The following is a 19,204-nucleotide window of genomic DNA, read 5'->3' as shown; positions in this document are numbered from 1 at the left end:
CTCCAGCAGAAACAGCTGAGAGGATGTAAACACACATCACGTGGTCCTTAACAAACCGGCCTACAAGCCTGCGTTTTCGCGGGTGTACTGCAACACACACACTGTGTGTGACTTTCTATACCTTCTTGACTGCTACAAAACTGTGTTAACCCCAGAGATTTACAAAAAAAAAAAAAAAAAAAAAAAAGCTTTCTGATGTGTATTTTCCAAAATATGTCTGTTCAACCCCTGTTGTCCCATATATATAGATGAATATATAGATGGAATGAACTGAGGACCAAGTATATGGTCTTTTACTGGGCTGTTTGTGATCTTCTTGGTACGTGATACATTTTGGATCTCTTTTTTTGTCTCTTCTCAGTACCTTCATGTGGACCTGGCCTTAAGTAGGCTAAGCCAGTTGCCAGGGACACTCAGTCTGAAATGAAGATGGGGAAATGTGGCAATCTCTGTTGTTTACATCCATGGAGCCCACTGCCCTGGCATTCGTTCAGGCCAGACAAGTGTGCACACTAGCACTTGTGTAACCAGGCCTAAAAACAGGCATGGTAGGGTAAGCAGTTTGGAGGCATAAACACTACATTGCCAAAAGTATTTGCTCACCTGCCTTTGCACACATATGAACTTGAGTGACATCCCATTCTTAATCCATAGGGTCTAATATGATGTCAGGCCACCCTTTGCAGCTTCAACTCTTATAGGAAGGCTTTTCACGAGGTTTAGGAGTGTGTTTATGGGAGGTTTTGACCATTCTTCCAGAAGCGCATTTGTAAGATCACACACTGATGTTGGATGAGAAGGCCTGGCTCGCAGTCTCGACTCGAATTCATCCCATTGTTGCACAGGTGGCTTCCTATCACAGTGTCACGCTGGAACTCACTGAGCTCCTGAGAGCGACCCATTCTTTCAAAAATGTTTGTAGAAGCAGTCTGCATGCTTAGGTACTTCATTTTACACAACTGTGGCCATGGAATTGACTGGAACACCTCAATGATTCAATTCAATGATTTGGATGGGTGAGTGAATACTTTTGGCAATATAGTGTATATTTGACAGATGCCAGTCTTTGGTTTCTAGAATGAAACTATGATGATGTCTTATGAACTGTTAAAGAAGCCTTTATTTTATCTGACTGATGAAAAACTGTCTGTTGTACTTGCTGATATTCAACTGGGCATCATTTCACCATTTCTCACCAAATCATTTTGAATGGCTTTGGGTCCAACTGTTGCATTACACAGTGATTTGGGGGGGAAGTGGGGTTCCCTTGAACTTTTGTGCAACAGAAGCCAGAGAATACAATAGCATCTACTTAGTCAGTGGCATGGGTCCATACCTTTAAACAGCTGCGTTCTAAAAATTTAATACTTTGAATCTGAAAAGCAAAACATTGCCACGAATGGAGTCTTCCATCACACTGAAGTCACGTTGGCAGACTGGACCCAAACTGCAGCAAAGCTGCAGCAGCACCTTCTCTGGTTACAGCAATGGCCATCCAAGTGCCAGTTCATATTAAATATATCCCCGCTGTCCTCAGATCCACATAGGCTGAACTTAGTGTTTGCTTATGTTGCTACTATATTTTGACGACAGAACTTATGTGATATGAGATCATATTTACAGAATTGTTTCCTCAAAATTGTATGAACCCTTATACAAGGCATTTATTTATGTTTCTGCTTAAGTTAAGGAACTTGCTTTTAAGTAAATGAGTTATTGACTACAGATATTATAGTTATTGTAGTGCTTTGAATTTCTGTTAAGACATGTGTAGTACTACACACTGTTCTATATAGTGTGTTTTTGGTGCTATCTTTAAAATGTTTTTCATCACAGATAAGATCTGTTTAAGTATTCAAAGAGTTTGACTTTGACTTGAAGCATTAGAAGATGCATTGCCATAACTAAACCCTAGAAGAACCCTAGAAGATTGGGAATCATACACCCTATGGGGAACCCCTATCTTAAAGGTGTATCTTATATCTCTTTGTATAGTCCATTTTTTTCTCAAATTCTGTGGTGTTGCAGCTTACAAATAGTGTTGCAGCATTGTGGTGTTGTAGAGTTAAAATGTAAAAAATGGGAATAGCTACAAAATACTATATAAAATATAACCACCACTGGTAACTCTAGTAGTATTTCAACTTCCCCAATTATGTATGAAAGAAAAAAAAAGGAAAAATATCCACTCACCTCCTGTTTGAGCCCTGTGTGCTGATCCAAAACCGTGGACCTGGTTCAAATATTCTTTGGTTTTATTCTTTCTTTCTTTTTCTTTTTTTCAAATCCATCATTTAAAGAAACAAATAGCAATTTTTGTTTGAATGTGGTTTAAACTGCCAGAGTTTATAAGCAAAAGGTAGCATAAGGATGTGTGGTAATAGATCAGTGCAAAAAAGGGCCTCCACATGGTTCTAACCATTCAACGTTGGTTGTAACAAAATTCTGCAGTACTGAGACCAATGGCCAATGTCCTAGATGCAGAACAGATTAAGATGATCTGAAAGGAAATATGTGAGCAATATGTACACAATATATGAAGGTTATAGAAAAAAATAATAAAAGAATAAGAAAGAAAGCCCTACTTTTCCACTTTGCTGGTACGGCGATTGTAGCTGTTCACACACGCTTTGTTTTAGCCATTTATCAGAAGTCCGTTTTTGCGTTTTGGGTGCTGTGTTGAGAACGGTCCACCACCCAAATAACATCTCCCAATAGTCTTTAATTGTACATGTATATGTTGTACCAACAAGGTAGGTGGAGCACCAGTGAGTAGATGCACAAATTAGGTGTTTCTAATAAAGTGGACAATGGCTGAGTACACAATGTTATTTTCTAATACTGACGATTCAAGAGCTCATTAAATTGTTTATTTCTACCATACACAAACTGTACAACACAGCGCATTACTGCTTATGAAATAGTAAAAGTGTAAAGAAACCTCAATATAGAAACTACTTTAACTGAAAAAAAGCATTTTTGTTTTTAATCAAAAAGAAACAAAATAATTTACAGTACAGTGTTTCATACTAATATCATTACACAAAAAATTCATTTCACCTTACAAAACATCAAATACAAACGCGAAAAAATAAATAGTCCTCACAAAAGTTCCTGAGCAAACAATGTGTGGTTTATAAATGAACTATTAGGAGTTACAAATAATTTAACAGATCTATAAATTACACCTTTTCTCTCTGTTGATTAAGGATTTGATTCAGTATAGTAATTTGGTCAAATATAGCATTTTTTCTTTTTTCACTCCTGTATAGTTTCTGTTTCTTCTGGATTGACAGGAGTGTGACTGCTCATTCAAAGATTTGAAAGAAACAAAATTGTAACTGGAAAAGCACAACTGAATTCTACTGTAGGTCGCTTTTGGATCTGCTTGGCTGTTAACTGTCAACTACAAACGCAGCTTCATAATAAAATCAGAGAAGGCTACGAGCATACCGCCCTAAACCACATGATTTCACAGAATTCAGTTTTACTGAAGTGGCCACAGTCAGGTAATACTAGGTACAGGTAATCATAGAAAAACAAAAAGAGGCCATGTAAAAGGTTGGTCAGTGCGTTGAGTCATACATATTTTTTTGAAGGTTTTCAAAATGGTCCAATGCTGTGTTTTAGCTTGGCAGAAAAAGTACTAACTCATGGTAAATGATGAAACACTTGATCCTCATATTACAACAATATCATCCGATACTTAAAATGGCATATAAACAGTAGCTAAACAGAGTTAGAGGCTTTTTTTTCTTTCTGAAAATAAATATACTGTATAATAAAAGGAATCACCATTCACGTAATACTGTTCTACCACAAAAACATAGTATATTCCATGTAATCATTTACATATAGGCACATATATGCACACGCAAAAGTGTGCACACCAAAGGCAGTTCATATCGATAGAAACGCAAATCAGTTATTTCGTGTAGTGATTTTTAACTTCTGATTTTTTTCCCCTTGATTTGATACTCTGGTAATAAAATGGCAATGTGCAATCAGAGTGTTTAAATGTAACTGATCTGAGCTCAGTAGCTACGAATACTGATTTATGATTCAGTGTTATTTGGAAAATTTATTTGTAGCACACAATACATTCAATAAAAGACCATTAAGAATTGAAGATTGAGCCTTGCATGGCCGACCAGTAAAAGCTTGCTGCCACTAGGGGGAGCAACAGGACTATTATTACATCTGACATTGGTCATTGATAGAGGAGGATCACAAATGCAAGTAAAGTTTTTCTTTCTTTTTTTTCTTCCTTTCTTTTAACAACAAAAACTACCAAATAAAATACAACAAATGCAAATGTGCTTGAGCCTAGGTCTGTAATACGTAGAGCTGAAGTGCCAGAAAATAAAGGTTACCAACAGCAAACATTGATGTTAAATATAAAATAAATAAAATATATTACTGTTCAATAAATCATTTTGAATGAATAAAGACAATAAATAGCAATAATAGTATAACAATACACAAAAGAACAAATACAGAGTTAAATCAAGCAAATCAAAGGAAATAAATAAGTGCAAAGGGGGATAAAAATCTCACCAAAATGAACATGTCAAAAACATGAAAATATGATCAAAACTCTAGCTGGTAATTATCAGTGCAATCCATGGAATGAATATAGTTTATTATTATTTTTTTAAATATAAGCTCTTTCTTGCACATGGTTTGAAGCCAGCTGTACCCAAAAAAACAAAATAAAACGAGACCAAAACAACAAGCTGTCCAGAGATATTGCTTGTCTGCTAGTACAGTACTTCATGGTGAGTAGACTGTTTCTACATGGATGCCCTTAATGGCCTGTCTGATGCTGTCCAGTAAGGCCTTGCATTCTGGAGAGTACTCATGTTCAGAACTGTTGTACATATCTGTCAAAGTCTTCACGTATGCTTCAAAGTTCTGCTCATTAATCGGACCCTAGAAGACAAAAAAAGTAAGTAAGATCACAATAGGCATGGTCAGTTTTCGTAAGCAGTTTCGTAAATCAGGCATAGATTAAACCTAGTCTTAGACTACATGGAATATGCAGTAGCAAATCAAACAGAATCTATGTTGAGAAAGGCAGTCAATTTCTTGTGCAATCTAATAGGCCACCTGATTTAACCAGGTAAACCAGGTATGAGCATGTTCTAACAGCAGAAAACAGGGTTAGGTCCACCTGTGTATGGTCTCATCTTTTTCCTCTATAAACAAACAACGAAAAGTTTCTTTTTTACAAGAACATTTCATTTTATTTTAAAGTTTTTAAAAGGTTAAATCATGACTTTGCCACACTAGCTTTCCTTGTCACACAGCTAAATAAGAACTGGTGTTTCTCCTGCCTGTTCTTCACAACAGTAGAAGGTGTAGGGAGGTCTGGCTCACCATTTGTGGCAGCTGGATGTCAGTAAGGCTGTTGATAAGTGCTTGACTGAGCCGTGCCAGCTCTTTCAGCAAGCTGTCGTTGTGCTGCTCGATCATCTTGTTCTCCTCTTCAATGGTCTTCAGGTTGCACTCCATGGATGAGATCTGGACAAGGGCAGAGAAGAAAAAATCAGGAGTGCCATTTCTTCATGAGACCATGCTATTGCTTTTTTGTTAGAAGGTTTTTGTTACTGTAGAAATGGCACAATAGTGCTTTTCTGTTTCTAGTACCCATACTGAAATAAAAACTATAAGCTGATACTGATTGACCCATTTTTAAAAAATACTACATTTTTAACTTCTACTAGGCTTTTACAACTGCTATTTCCAATGGAAGCACTTTACCAAAGATACTACACAACAGGAAGAAATACATAACCGACAACACTTATTCAAATTTAAATTCAAATATATTTAAGCAGCGCTTGTTTTTACAACGTTCGCAGTCAGAAAGCAGCTTTACTGAAATCCAGATCCAAGCCTCTAATGAGCAACCCAAGCATGACAGCAGCAAGAACAACTCCCTCAGAGCAGGTGTAACTAGTAACTAAAACTCAAAAGGGAAACCTATCCTCCCCTATTCCACACAGGTTATAAAAATAATAACACAGCAATAAAGATAAAACTGATACATGCAGAAAAATAAGACCAATCATTAGATAGCACAAAAAAAAAAAAGTATTAAAAGTATTCAGTAACGCATTAATTTACTGCATGTAAATAGGTCATGCAGTCAGAGTACATTTACAATACATTTGGAATACATCTAGAATCTTTATTAAATAAAATATAACAACAAAAAAACACATCCTAATACATCAATACTGGGCTTATTCCACATGACCACAACTGAAGGACTGTTACATATGATCATGCCTAAAAATAACTAAGTAACTGAGATAACTTACTTAGTAGAGCTCAGAAACACTGAGATAAATAACTGATCAGCACAGTGATTTATCAGTCTACTTAGGCTTTAGCAGAGCTCAGTAACACTGAGATAAATAACTGATCAGCACAGTGATTTATCAGTCTACTTATTTTTGTTGGCTACCCCTTGCTACTTTTGTTACAATTGTGGATATATGCATTTGCATACTGTTTACCTGTGTCTGAAGTTGCATCATGTCAGCTTCTATTTTCAGGTTGGACTCATTCAGCTCCTTTATTTCATGATCTAAATGCTGCATGTCCTCGCTGTTCTCAATGCCTGTTTCAAACACAACCGGAAAACACACATGAGGAGGGACACGCACCTGCGCTGTGCTTTAAGTTCACATTATCACCAGTACAGAAAGGCAGTACATTAGTCAGTAGACAGATGACAAACTTCAGATGTTTTCCACACAGTAGAGTCTTACATAGTGAGATTTGTTTTTGTGAATGGGAAGAACATAAACGCACCATTGCTGGTTTTGAGTTTGATGGTCATCTCTTCTCCTGAGAGCTTCCTCTTAATGCTTTGAGCATTTAGTGGACAACCTGACAAACTAATAACAAGAAAAATACATTGAAAAGATGCCAATAAAATGTTATATCTTTAGTTTTGAGGCTTGGTTAAAAAGAATGACATTTTCTCTGTTAAGATAAAGCAGCTCATGCAGAATTTTATTTCAACCACAACATAATAGCTGATTCTTTTTAAGATTTTAGGGCTAAAAGTAATAGCCAGGCCAGACATGTACTTACCTCCTGTGTGTGGCAAACACGTTGTTGGCGTGTCCTAGGCCATTGCAGCCAGGCAAGGGGCAGTGGGGCAGCTCTTGCTTGCAAGTCTTCCAGGAAAAGGCCATCCCGTTCAGAGCACTTTCCTTTTGCCGCTTGGCTGCTATCGGGCAGCTTCCGGCACTCCGGTGGGACGTATATTTCCCAGAGACATGACCCTGACCGTCACAACCAACTACAGGGCACCTAACACACAGGTCAAGATACAAACTGTTATTTTCTTCCTAGCAAAAACTCATTTTTAACACCCTAACCTACAAGTTTATAAGTCTGTTAGCGATCTAAAGATATACTACTCAATAACTTTATGAAATGTTTGGAAATTCGTATGAAAGTAATATGTATTTGTTTAGCTATAAGAGGAATATAAATTAAGCCAGATGTTAGCCTATAGAGCTTCAGTTGCCCAAAGTTACCAACAGATGTTCACATTTAGTTAATTCATTATTATTACTATTATTATTGTGACCAGTTTTGCTGTATCAACACTTTTGAATTTACTCAGGATACATTTATTTTTAAAGGTTAGCTTTGGAGCTTTGGAGAAACACAGCATGTTTTGTTATTTCCTGTGCTAGTTGCACACACTCGTTTACCAAAAAATAAACAAAGCGTAAATAAGCCTGCTAATAGAAAACACAGACGTTGTGGATATCCTGTGATGTGTGCACACCAAGTGGTAATGGTGTCTTTGTTCACTGTGGTTATAATGAAATGGCTCTGGAAACAAGCGTGTAGGTTGAGATGAGTGATAATATGGAATGAGGTCACAGTGACAGGTTGTGGTCAGAGACCTAAATGAGGACAGCTGCCCTCTGTTGTGTGTTTTTGGTATGGATTTCTGGGTCACCCTGCTGGAGCGTGTGCAGATGTAGCTCGACCTTTGGCCTGCCTAAATTAAAACCTCTCGCCAAACAGCAACAGATACTCTTTTGTTCCCTTCCACTCCAAATCACCACACGGTGACACGTTTATTATAGTAGATAATCTGGCGAAGGCCGAGCAGAAGCGGCGCCCTGCACTCGCTTACACTGTTATTTCATCACCGCAGTGTGCGGAAAAGCTGCCAAACACGTTCCGGCGTCGAACTAATAGCCGGAACGCAACTCCTAAAAAAAAAAGAACATGCAGCTGAACATTTGCCGTTTCGGTAAGTCATGCACAGATCCATAAATACCCCTTCCACTTGCTGAGCAGGAAGATTTTTCAAAAACCATTAAGAAGATTAATCCCGTGAAATGCTGATTAAAAATGTATCCAAAAAAAAAACAAAAACAAAAAAAAAAAACCCAGGCTGACATGGAAACTCAATAATAAAAAAACAACAAAAAACACTTGGATAAATAATTACGAGGGTGGTGGGTTAATATGGTTGCTTTGCAAAACGTATAATGTAAGCCTGGCAAGTTGAAGTCTGGAGTGGCGAGGAGTTGGCCAATTTATTTCGCCTCTCACTTTCCCCCTGCCGGGGTCAGTAATGGAATGACATAAATTGCAGATAATTGTTGTGTGTCCTACGCAGGGGAGGGGGGAAAAAGCAGATGATTTGGGGGTCACTGGCCCCTTCCCTGATAGCCCATATTGGGATAGGTGAAAGGCTATCTGGGATGGAACAAATAGCTTTGCGTGGCGCCGCATGGGGAAAGGTTGTTTTGGGCGCTTGGGTGCGTAACACAGTGGCTCTAATGAGAGGACAGAGCAGATTCAGCGCGTCTGTGCAGGTAGTGGCCATACATCAGACCGCAGGACAATGGAGTCATGCCATATGGCCACCAATTTACAATAATCTGGCAATGTTATAGATGCACTGGGCTTTTTCCCTCCCTCTCTCCATCACACTCCCACTCTCCCCTCCTCCATCTCTCACCCCCTCTCTGAATGAGGTCTAATTCCTAAGCCCCTGCCTTTGCATTAGTAATTAAAAATGAAATAGTGGCCTAGATGTAAATGTAAAAAGATACTGGTGTACTAAGTCTTGGATCGGGAACTAAAATCAATAGCATTGTAGTCTTATAGCTTGCAGAGAGATAACTGTTGATTTTGTTACAATGTGTAAATAATTAGATTCCTTCGTTATTATTATTAAAAGCAATGGATTGTGCTGTTGTATAGCTCACCTGGTTTGCCTTAGTATGGATTAATAAAAACAATATTAAAAAAATAAAAAGATATTGATCTGAGAATAACTGTCTAATAAACAATTCACTGCAGTTATCTATGTAAAGTTCAGTCACCTATTATAGCTTTTACATTTCGTGCCTCCAGTGCAGGTCATTCAAAAACTTGAATTATTAAAACGTATTACCACCAGTAAGGAACGAATTACCACTTGAGTTCTCCCTTATGAAATAAACATATACTAAATGCTGAATAATCCTAAATAAAAATGTATTCTAAATAAACTGAATTTATACTAGAAATCAAATCTGATTGGAAAAAAAAATCTTAGCAAAACATTCATTTCTATAAACTGATATATGAAGTTGATTTGGAATATGAATATAAAGTAGTTAGCGGCAATGGCCAGTGTATTTATAACAACATAGCTTACTTTATGTCTGGCTCCTCCTTCTCCTCTTTGCTAGGGGTAAGCTTCAAGCTGCCTTTTCTGGCACGAGGGCATCCTGACAAACTGAACAGGGAAATAACGTGTCAGTCTTTGGACAAGTTCAGATGTGAAGACGCATGCACAGAGGAGATATGACCATTTGTTCACACTGAGACGTGTGAGGCTGGTAGTTTTCACGTTGAAAAGAGGTCGCAACCTTGTCAGTCTGAAAATGTCACTCTGTATTTCATCATTTCAGTTATTTTACATGTTAAAATGTCAGTAATTAGAAACAGTGAGATCCCTTCACTTCTAACAGTATGCATCATGTAAGAGTGCAACGAAAATGTAACTAATAAACACAAACATGTAGTTATGTCATCTCAAACTGCAAGAAAAACTGTAAAACTACTGGGAATCTACAAGAGACTACCACAACAATTATCCTAAGTTTGTGTAGGGTATGTTTAAAGGTTGGTTATCTATTCACACCCCACCTCCGATGAGAAGCATAGTTTCCAGTCACATGTCCTGAGCCGTCACATCCAGGAGTAGGGCACCTGTTTATGACAAACAAAAAAAGGAGAATAGAAGAATAACAGTAAAATGAGTTTTTGTTTTGAGTTTTACCATCATAAACTCACTGTAAGTCTAGACAAACTTTACACTTTCAAGGATCAAATGGCATACAGTTATACACCATATTGCACTTTCAAACAAAACCTTTCATGTACACAAGGTTCCCTTTACAGTATAAAACATAACGTGTGTTATGAATACCAGAAAAAAAGGCTTGGTAGTATTTCATACTTACTTTAGTTCCTGTGCATTGGCAGCCATCAGTGATTTGAGGGTTTTGTCAGCTAATGGGCATCCTGACACACTACAACAAAATACATTTAATACATATTAGTGGATTTGTACAACTTGCTAACCTGTTTCATCTTTGTACCAGCAAAACATGCAGTGAGGCCACACTTTTGTTTGTACAGTAGCTCGCAGGCTGCATAAACAGATTCGTGTAAAAGTGTTGTGCAGCTATTGTTTTCAGATGCATGTATTTGCATCCATTTTCAGCTGTTTATGTAGGTTAAAAGTTTGCGTGTGTCATCTACGTAGCACGAGGGAATTAGACTTGTTTGAAGTGACTGGAAGGAATGAAAACATCAGCATTTTACAGAAGACTGTGGGAGATTCTCATGGAAGAGCTGGTAGAAAGTGTGCTTGTGTTTTGAGTTGGATTTATCCTCCGCTTGTAAGGTAGGTTGGTTTTTAAATAAACACGATACATTTGTCTGTCTAGGTTAGCCTAGAGAACTTGATGCTCATTAGTAGTTTCAGGTGTGGTTCTGGGTTAGCTGAAGTGTGAACTGCAGGGGCTATTATTGTGTGGGAATTAAGTGTGTTCATTTTTCTCTTTAAAAACAAATTGGCTCTCAGCCTAGGGTGTGGTGTGGGCAATTCCCTATTTAAAAAGTCTAAAAATTATGTCTGATATGGGTGTAAAAATGCATAAATGTGAAGGTGGCAATTCAATGATATTGGAATGATATAATTGACTATTTTAATAATATTGAATAAAATACAAATATGCACTCATCTTTGGCCAAAACAATTCCCAAGCTATTTTTTTTATATGAAATATGCTACTATATTAATAGTTCCTCCTGCCATATTTGTGCATTCAGTTCAACGCAATCATAAACAAAAAAGAAATTTCATAATGATTAAATAATTTCATGGAAGATCGTAATTAAATTAAAAAGAAAAAGGTCAGAGATTGATACCCTAAATGCCATGGTATCACATTTAAAACATGAATCACGCCAGGTGTTCTTTAAGTGACTCAATTTCACAGAGCGTACATAGATGTTATGAATTAGGGGGCCAGTGTAATCAGTGTAGCAAGGCACGGATGGAAATGCTGACATACTGACGCTCACCAAGAATCTTCCCTCACCTTCTGTGTGATGCATAATTTCCTGTCACGTGGCCGCTCCCGTCACAACCTGGTGTTGGACAACTGTCATGCAGAATGTATGTTAGATATGTAAGCTTAACAATTCGTTAGAAAAGAGGAATCAGATAAAGTCTGCATATAAGCTGAATCTATTTGATTGAATGGTAATGTGTGGTTTGTTCAGGCTTGGCAAAAAACAAACAAAAACAAAAGCAATCACAGAATAATATTGTGTTGGTGTGGCTGTACCTCATCAGTTCCTTCTTGGTGTCTCTTATAAGTGTCTTATTCTTTGCACTGGTCATGCTTGTGTCCATAGTAAACACTTTGTCCTCAAGTGACATCCTTTCCTGCTGTTCCATCTACAAGACATTCAACATCACACAGAAATACTGAGTATGTAGTAGAATCTTCTGAAGGAAAATTACAGTGGTACCTCGAAAATGGCATCTTGTAAGCTCATCAGCTGTAGCGCTCCGAGCGACGGTTCATGTCGCTTAAGTATTACTGCTAAACTCCTATTACTAAACCATATATCCATTTGAACTCTCTTTTTAATCCCTTGTGGTATTTATGAGGGTGAAAAGGCTTTGGATCGACTTCCTTGTTATTATTATTTTTTTCAAGAAAGTATCTGAGCACCAGATGTCAGGAGAGGAATCAGACAGCTGATTGACAGCTGTGTTAACTGTCTGGCTTTGTTAGTCGATGCCAAGAAGGAATCAAAATGATCATCTTTTCAGGAACATTCTACCCCAATTCTGATAGTAGTCTGATTTAATGCTGCAGTGCCATATTTTTTAAACACTACATGGTTTGGATTTGAATGAATGTGATGAACATTTAAGACTTAATGATTAATATAGCTAAAAACTTTCAGAACACACCCGCAACTTGCTTGAGTGTATATACACACACACACACACACACATATATATATATATATATATATATATATATATATATATATATATATATATATATATATTTATTGATTTTTTTTAAACTAATTTCAACAGAATTTAACAACACAATACATTTACCATGTATTTTCAGATTTGATACATGTCCATACCTCTTTATCCTGCTGAAGTGGTCCTTTGCTGAAGTTAAGTGGTGTGTCCCAGCCCTCCTGCTCATAGATCGCTCTGTAGAAAGATGGAGAAATCTGCAGGCCTCCTGCTTTGGCTAGAGATGGCTCAGGAGGAGTGAACACAGCTTCGCCTAAAGCGGGCATCACTGGAGAGTCTGTCGTCTTCTCCTTCTTTTTCTTCATGCTGAGGTCCAGAGTACCATTCTCATCTACCTCAATCATGGAGTCCTGTAAGACAGAAGGACAAATTTGAGCTGAGTTGAAGTGGTATTTTGTAATCTTTGAAAGGCTTTGCATTTATTCAATAGATTTATAAATTTATTTAATTACAATTAAACTACATATACATTCAATATATACCTACAGTATAATGGAAAAAATAAATAAATAAAATAAACTTAATTAAACAAGCTATTTATCTGAGCAGTAATCCATAAATATATGTAAAACATAAATACAAACAACATTATCAGGAAACAGATGTAATTTTAGTACTGTTTAGTCGGCTAATGTTTAGTCAGTTGCATATATAATCGATTGAGACAAATTACTGTGTATAAGATCTCTCTCTTTCTACATATATATATGAGTGTGTGTGTGTGTGTGTATGTGAATGTAAGTGTTTTTTTAAACAATTGCCATGGAATTTGATATCAGCTGATAGGACCAATGCAATGAGATTTTCTCCTTCACTTTTTCAGGGACAGCTGTACTGTCTGGTTTCTAGGACACATAACCAAGATGGCAGCTGCAGATGATGGTTCTAGGTCATTGGCATTAATACAAATTAAAAGGCTTAACGTTGCTTACTGTCTAAGTTTTCTCGCAACAGCTGCGTCAGTTGGTGTTGATGTGGTGAGTGGAAAGGAGTTTTACACATTAATGGACTAAAAATTAATTCATATTAATTGATTAACGTTAAAAGAATGATGACACTGGTTGTTGAATTTCGCCATATTTCCACTGTGCAACTGTCATAAGAGGACACAGCAGTGCATCACTTATTCTAATATTGTGCATTTCTCCTTTTTTCACTGAACCCACACTTGCTTTCAGAGGTTGAAAAGCTTTACCTGAGTTTGTATTTCAACAGTCTTATTGATCTCTCTCTTTTGACACTTTGTTGGAACTCGGCAAGCTTGTGGAAATTGTATGGCGAATGGAGAAAGCAAGCGACTTGGCACGAGTCGCTGCCAGTCGAGATACTTAAAATGCATACCGACATTTCGAGGCAGACGTCCACAGATGACAGAGCAGCTAACACTGTTTTATTCATGCGCTCAGTTTGTACAGTACCTGCTCTCTCTGCCCACTGAAGGCTGGGCCTTCAACGCAGGCCACTTGCTGTGTAGGTGTCTTGATCGTTTCTCACCACACTTCCGCTAGCTCCCCTCCACATAGAGCTTCAACTCGCTGAACTCTTTCTCGCAAAGGCCGAGACAGCGTTTTGATGGACAAGAGGAGTATGCACACGCATCTATGTTGGCAGTATGGTACACGTCTTTTTTTTCTCTATTGTTCGTCTGTTTAGTTCGGAGTGCATATATGTATCTGTCTTAATTTAATCTATTGATGTATTGGCTTTTAGGAGGATTTAATCTTGAGATTAAAAGGCTCTACCACAGCACATGGACCATAACGCCACACATGTACAAGGCAAAAGGTTTATGCAGAGGAAACTGTAGTGGCACACATGCAGTCTTCCGTTATTTAATTTGAATAAAAGAGTTCTGCCGATAAATCCCTCATCTGATTGGTTTAATCCAACTTCGGTAGATGGTCTGTTAGAGACGGATGCTAAGGGTTGATCTGACCAAGCTTATCCTGGATAATATTTTACTTAGCAAAATATCTTCTGCCATCTGCAGCTGAGAGAAAAACCACACATGCACACACATGCACACACACACACACACACACACACACACACTTTCCTACAGCCACGAGAACCCTTCGCATTACCATAAAAGTATAAATCAAATGCCTCGCCACATGTTTTACAAAAAGCCTTCTAATTGTAATTGAGAAAGAAGGCCTGATTGTATTCTCCCCAACTCCTTTTGATGTGATTACACAAATTCTCCTTTGTGTACATTAAAGCTTTAGGGGCATGGAGGGGAGAAAAAAGAAAAAAAAACTCTCTTGTTGTTCTGCCACCAGAGACACACAGTTCTCAGTGCCAAAAAAGTGTCTTTTGATGTTCTCTCCCTCCTTTTTCATACACAAATCACAGTTGCCTCAGAATGACCACATTAAATACCTTTCCCCCCCCTGAGTGCTCTAATTTGATTACCTTTGTGGACTGTGCCAGGGGCCGGGCGGTAGGCTGGGCCTCGCTGTTGTCCCGGTAACGGGTAGAGAGGTTGAGGATGGCGGCTGCGGCCGCGCTGGACTGGAGGGTGCTGCTCGGGGCTTTAGGGTGGCCGGGGCTGTGGCCTCCAGGCATGGACACGCGACCACCCGGACTCAGAAAACAGGAGAATTGTGGGGTGGCTGAGAGAGTGAGGGAGGGAAAGAGAGAGATAAGGAGCTAAGGGTTAAACATTTTTGAGAAGTTGAAATATTGAGACTGAAATATTATTATTTTGATTTTGCTCTACTATTCAACCATAAACTTAATTACCTGGTGATTAAATAATTTGCTGTATGTTTTCAGCGATGAGTGAAAAATAATTCATATCACATTACACCATATTTTTTTCACAAACTCCTCTGACGAAAGGTACTGAAGATATAACCCAGTGACAATCAATGGACCCAAGAAGGTACAGTTTAGCTCTTTTTTTTAAGTGTCGTCTAACAAAATGAACTGAGATAGGACTCTGAAAACAATTGCGATCATAGAACACAAGATCACAGATCATTCATGAGCATTCACGTTTCACTATTAACCATGCAAACTCACACTCAGGGAGGTGTGACGCCTCTTGGTTCTGATCTGATGCCATTTGGGCTTGCTTGCCGAACACCTGAGCATCGAAACTGGCATAGTCGAAATGCCCTTTGCTGAACTTGTCCATCTCTTTGGCTACACCAGCCTGTAAGGCAGCCACAGGGTGGGCAAACCGATAAGCCAGCTGACTGAAATCAAACTTCTTCATCTGTACCAATGGTCTGGAGTGAAAGGAAAGAGGGCAGTCTTAGTCAGTATGTTCACATGTTTTACATTGCAAAACCACCACTATTTCATTCATAAGTCAGAGGATGCCTACACAACAGTTACTGTTAAATGAACACTGTGAGTGTTAAAATGTAACACTCCCAGTGTTAATGTAACACAAATTTGCTGTGTATTAAATGAACAATACCACAGGGAGAGGCATAAAGGAGGAACAAAATCCTAACTATATGAAACATATGACCTCTAGGGCAACCCTCATTTGTAGCTTTTCTTGGACATATTACGACTAGTCCCAGATCTAGGGTTTTTTGTGTCAATGATTCAGTTCAAAAACTGTAAATAGAGTGTACACTTACCTTGCCATCCTGTCTGAAGTCTGCCTACATTTGGACAGGTCATCTTGTGGTTTTGAGACTTTTTCTGCTGCTGCAATAGGACAGCCTGAAAGGCTGCAACAACAAAACCGAGTTTATATTATTAGACTGATTTCTGCAAATACTTTAATATACATGAATATATTTTATTTAACATTATCTCACAATAAACCATACATCACCATAAAAAAGTATGATATAACAGTACGTAAAGGGAATTGCACCTGACCCCCCACCCTTTTATAGGAATATAATAGTATGTGCATTATCTGGGTCATTTAAAAACAAATTCCATTGGCTGTTTCAAAACATGTTCAAGATACTCCATAAAATGCATGCATGCTACATGCTGTGATAAATGACTTGACTAGTGCTGCACACATAAAAGACACAGTAGTTCAAATAGCAACAACATTGCCACCATAGCCATAAATGCCATTTGGCCAAGACTCAAAATGTGCAGCTGTTTGGACCTTTTTAATTTTTAATTCTTTTTATTATTCAAGCGTACCTCCGGTGGGTGCTGCGATTACTATTGACATGACCTCTTCCTGTGCAGCCTGGTGTCGGACACTTCAACACGTTTTCATGCATGGCTAGGACTAGGGAATAAAGGGCACATATCGGTTTACATTTACAAGACCAAACCTTAAATAAATACATAAATCAATAGTTAAGGAGACTGTACTCAAACAGAAAATCATTTTTTCTACTATTCACTATTCACAAGTTTTTTTTTTTAATCCATTCCTTCTCGCAAGCTAGGTCACACAAAGCATACAAAAAGTGTGGACTATTTTTGCCCAGTGTCTTTTCCAGTTGTCAGTCATGTGATATCACTGAAACAGCTAAACGTGTTTGGAGAAGAGTGCTCCCAGACAGAATTGTATCTGAGTAACATACAGGGTTAGCTATGCTCTTCTGGAGTCCTGGCTTGGATGGCCATGGCATGGGTGAAACTCTTGCTTCCTTGATGATTGGATGAAACCTTAAACTACCACTTGGAATCCCCACCTCTTTTTAAAAAAATAAATAAATCAGTACACAGCACATGAGAATTAGCAATGAACTATGAAGTCCCATGAGTCCCAGAGTTCACATGTTTAATTACTCTCCTGACTAGAAAGCTGTGAGTTAACTCAGTAAACTAAGCCAAAATGTGTAAAAGTCAGTGTTAGTGCTCTAGGTGTACTAGGTGTACTTACTTTATCCACAATATACTCAGATAAGCATACTGTGATATATTGTGATATATTGTGATTGGTAGCGGTAAAGTAGGGTGGTCTTACATTCTCATGTAAGACCACCCTACTATACCGCTACCAATGTTTGTATCAAATAGTAGTTGTAGCTGCAGGGATGTTTTACACACTTCAGTGTCACTGCTAGGTTGAGAGTGATCCACCACCCAAAAATATCCAGCCAAGAGCACCACTGATTAAGGACTAGAGGATAGCTAACACAACAGATGGGCTAATGTCTCAAACTGTGGACCAGCAAAGTGGTGTACCAAAGTAGGGTTTTTTGTGTACACATTCTACAGCTCTGCTGTTATCTGAATAGCGGAATTACTTTTGGGAAAGCAAGTTTCATCTCTGAGTTTCAGAACTGTGTATGTGTCCATCATGTGAGCAGTACACCGAATGTAGTCGACTATCTCTGTTTCGGCATGAGAAAGAAGAACCAAGTCGTAGATTATTCCCTTAACAAACTTCACAGAACAGGTTACTGCTTTTCCCTTTTTACACCACGGCAACACAAGTCTGTTACCTTTCAAATATCACCAAGAAAACAGACCATGCCTACAAAAATATAGCATTTGCTGTTTAGGACAAACATGTAGTTAAAGTCCTATGCAGTATCCTTAATAACTTTTCTCTTTTGTCCATATTTTTCAATTAGTTTGGAGGATGTGTCCGTCCACTTATTCCGAAACGCTACATCCGCTAGTCCTTTGATTTGCGGAATGCTGCCGCTGCTCTAGGAGAGCACGCTTTCATACTGAAAACCCTTAATTACATTTGCTGTTCCTTTTGTTGTGTCCCTGTTTAATGGTGAATGTTTGTGTTGTTTTCAAATGGCAAAAAAAAGATTGGAAGGGGAAAAAAAGTGTTTCCACACCATGATGCTGATTTGCATACCACAGTAAATCAAAAGCAGTGGACAAAATTCAGTGTGGACTTTAAGAAATGATGAATGTCTTCGGATTGTTTTCTCCTTAGCGCCTTCCCTGCATCCGTTTGCTTTAAGTACACTTAATTTGGGCTAAAAGTACAGCAAGAAATGTGTCAATAGTGTTTCGTTGCTGTCATAAAAAAAAAATAAAAATTGTACTAACTTTTTGTTGTGCAATTTGGGAACACACCTGCCATTAACACTGTGTCCATTTATGACGATTAGACCAATAGAAATGGTATGAAATAAAACTGAATAAAATTAAATTACATTAACTAAAATTAAAGTTAAGGAATTTGTTTTTTGGGATTTTTTTCATATCAACTGATATGAGTATGCATTAGTAAAGCATATACTTTCTACACGTATGCGGTGTTACTTTCATGTGTATTAAAGTCCAGTGAAATCACTGACCATCACTGATCATTTTGCAAAAAATGGGAGCTAACATAGGACAAATAAGCTTAATACTGCATTACTTTTTGAGCAAAAGTAACAAATCAAATGAAACTATTATGAATAATGACTATACAGTGTCTGTCATTTAGCATTTGTTTTCACTGTGATCATTGTTGTGGGTGTGTGATCATCATTTGAGATTTGGTCTGACTGCACCAAGCACATGGTTAGTGGACTGCCAAATCAGGATACATAACATAAGGATGTACAAGGGAGAGAAATCAAATAGAAAGAACGTATGTGATATTTTTTACAGGGTGACTGATTGGCCAAAAAAATCAATATAAATTATAATAAAAACAAATAAGGTTTGAAATACTGCCCCACCTTT

The 19,204-nt window shown here is 37.9% G+C and overlaps 1 protein-coding gene across 6 annotated transcripts in view; it reads right to left on the bottom strand.

Annotated features, from left to right (window-relative positions):
- Positions 1-2,860: 2,860 nt before the first annotated feature.
- Positions 2,861-19,204, bottom strand: part of st18 (ST18 C2H2C-type zinc finger transcription factor) — a 59,495-nt gene continuing 43,151 nt past the window's right edge. For 5 of the 6 annotated variants that reach the window (XM_072680240.1, XM_072680241.1, XM_072680246.1 and 2 more), the window contains 15 exons: positions 16,751-16,841; positions 16,222-16,314; positions 15,650-15,858; positions 15,038-15,237; positions 12,727-12,972; positions 11,901-12,013; positions 11,652-11,714; positions 10,506-10,574; positions 10,189-10,251; positions 9,695-9,775; positions 7,108-7,329; positions 6,823-6,908; positions 6,525-6,628; positions 5,380-5,523; positions 2,861-4,932 (listed from right to left, as the gene is read on the bottom strand). In XM_072680240.1, the coding sequence (XP_072536341.1) occupies positions 4,774-4,932; positions 5,380-5,523; positions 6,525-6,628; positions 6,823-6,908; positions 7,108-7,329; positions 9,695-9,775; positions 10,189-10,251; positions 10,506-10,574; positions 11,652-11,714; positions 11,901-12,013; positions 12,727-12,972; positions 15,038-15,237; positions 15,650-15,858; positions 16,222-16,314; positions 16,751-16,841 (1,943 nt within the window). In that variant the 3' untranslated portion in view covers positions 2,861-4,773. The remainder of the gene's footprint in view (positions 4,933-5,379; positions 5,524-6,524; positions 6,629-6,822; positions 6,909-7,107; positions 7,330-9,694; positions 9,776-10,188; positions 10,252-10,505; positions 10,575-11,651; positions 11,715-11,900; positions 12,014-12,726; positions 12,973-15,037; positions 15,238-15,649; positions 15,859-16,221; positions 16,315-16,750; positions 16,842-19,204) is intronic. The other variant, XM_072680242.1, reaches the window with a different exon arrangement.

Source organism: Salminus brasiliensis, chromosome 5 (genome assembly GCF_030463535.1).
Source record: "Salminus brasiliensis chromosome 5, fSalBra1.hap2, whole genome shotgun sequence".
Taxonomy (NCBI): domain Eukaryota; kingdom Metazoa; phylum Chordata; class Actinopteri; order Characiformes; family Bryconidae; genus Salminus; species Salminus brasiliensis.
This window is presented reverse-complemented; position numbering and strand designations above follow the sequence as displayed.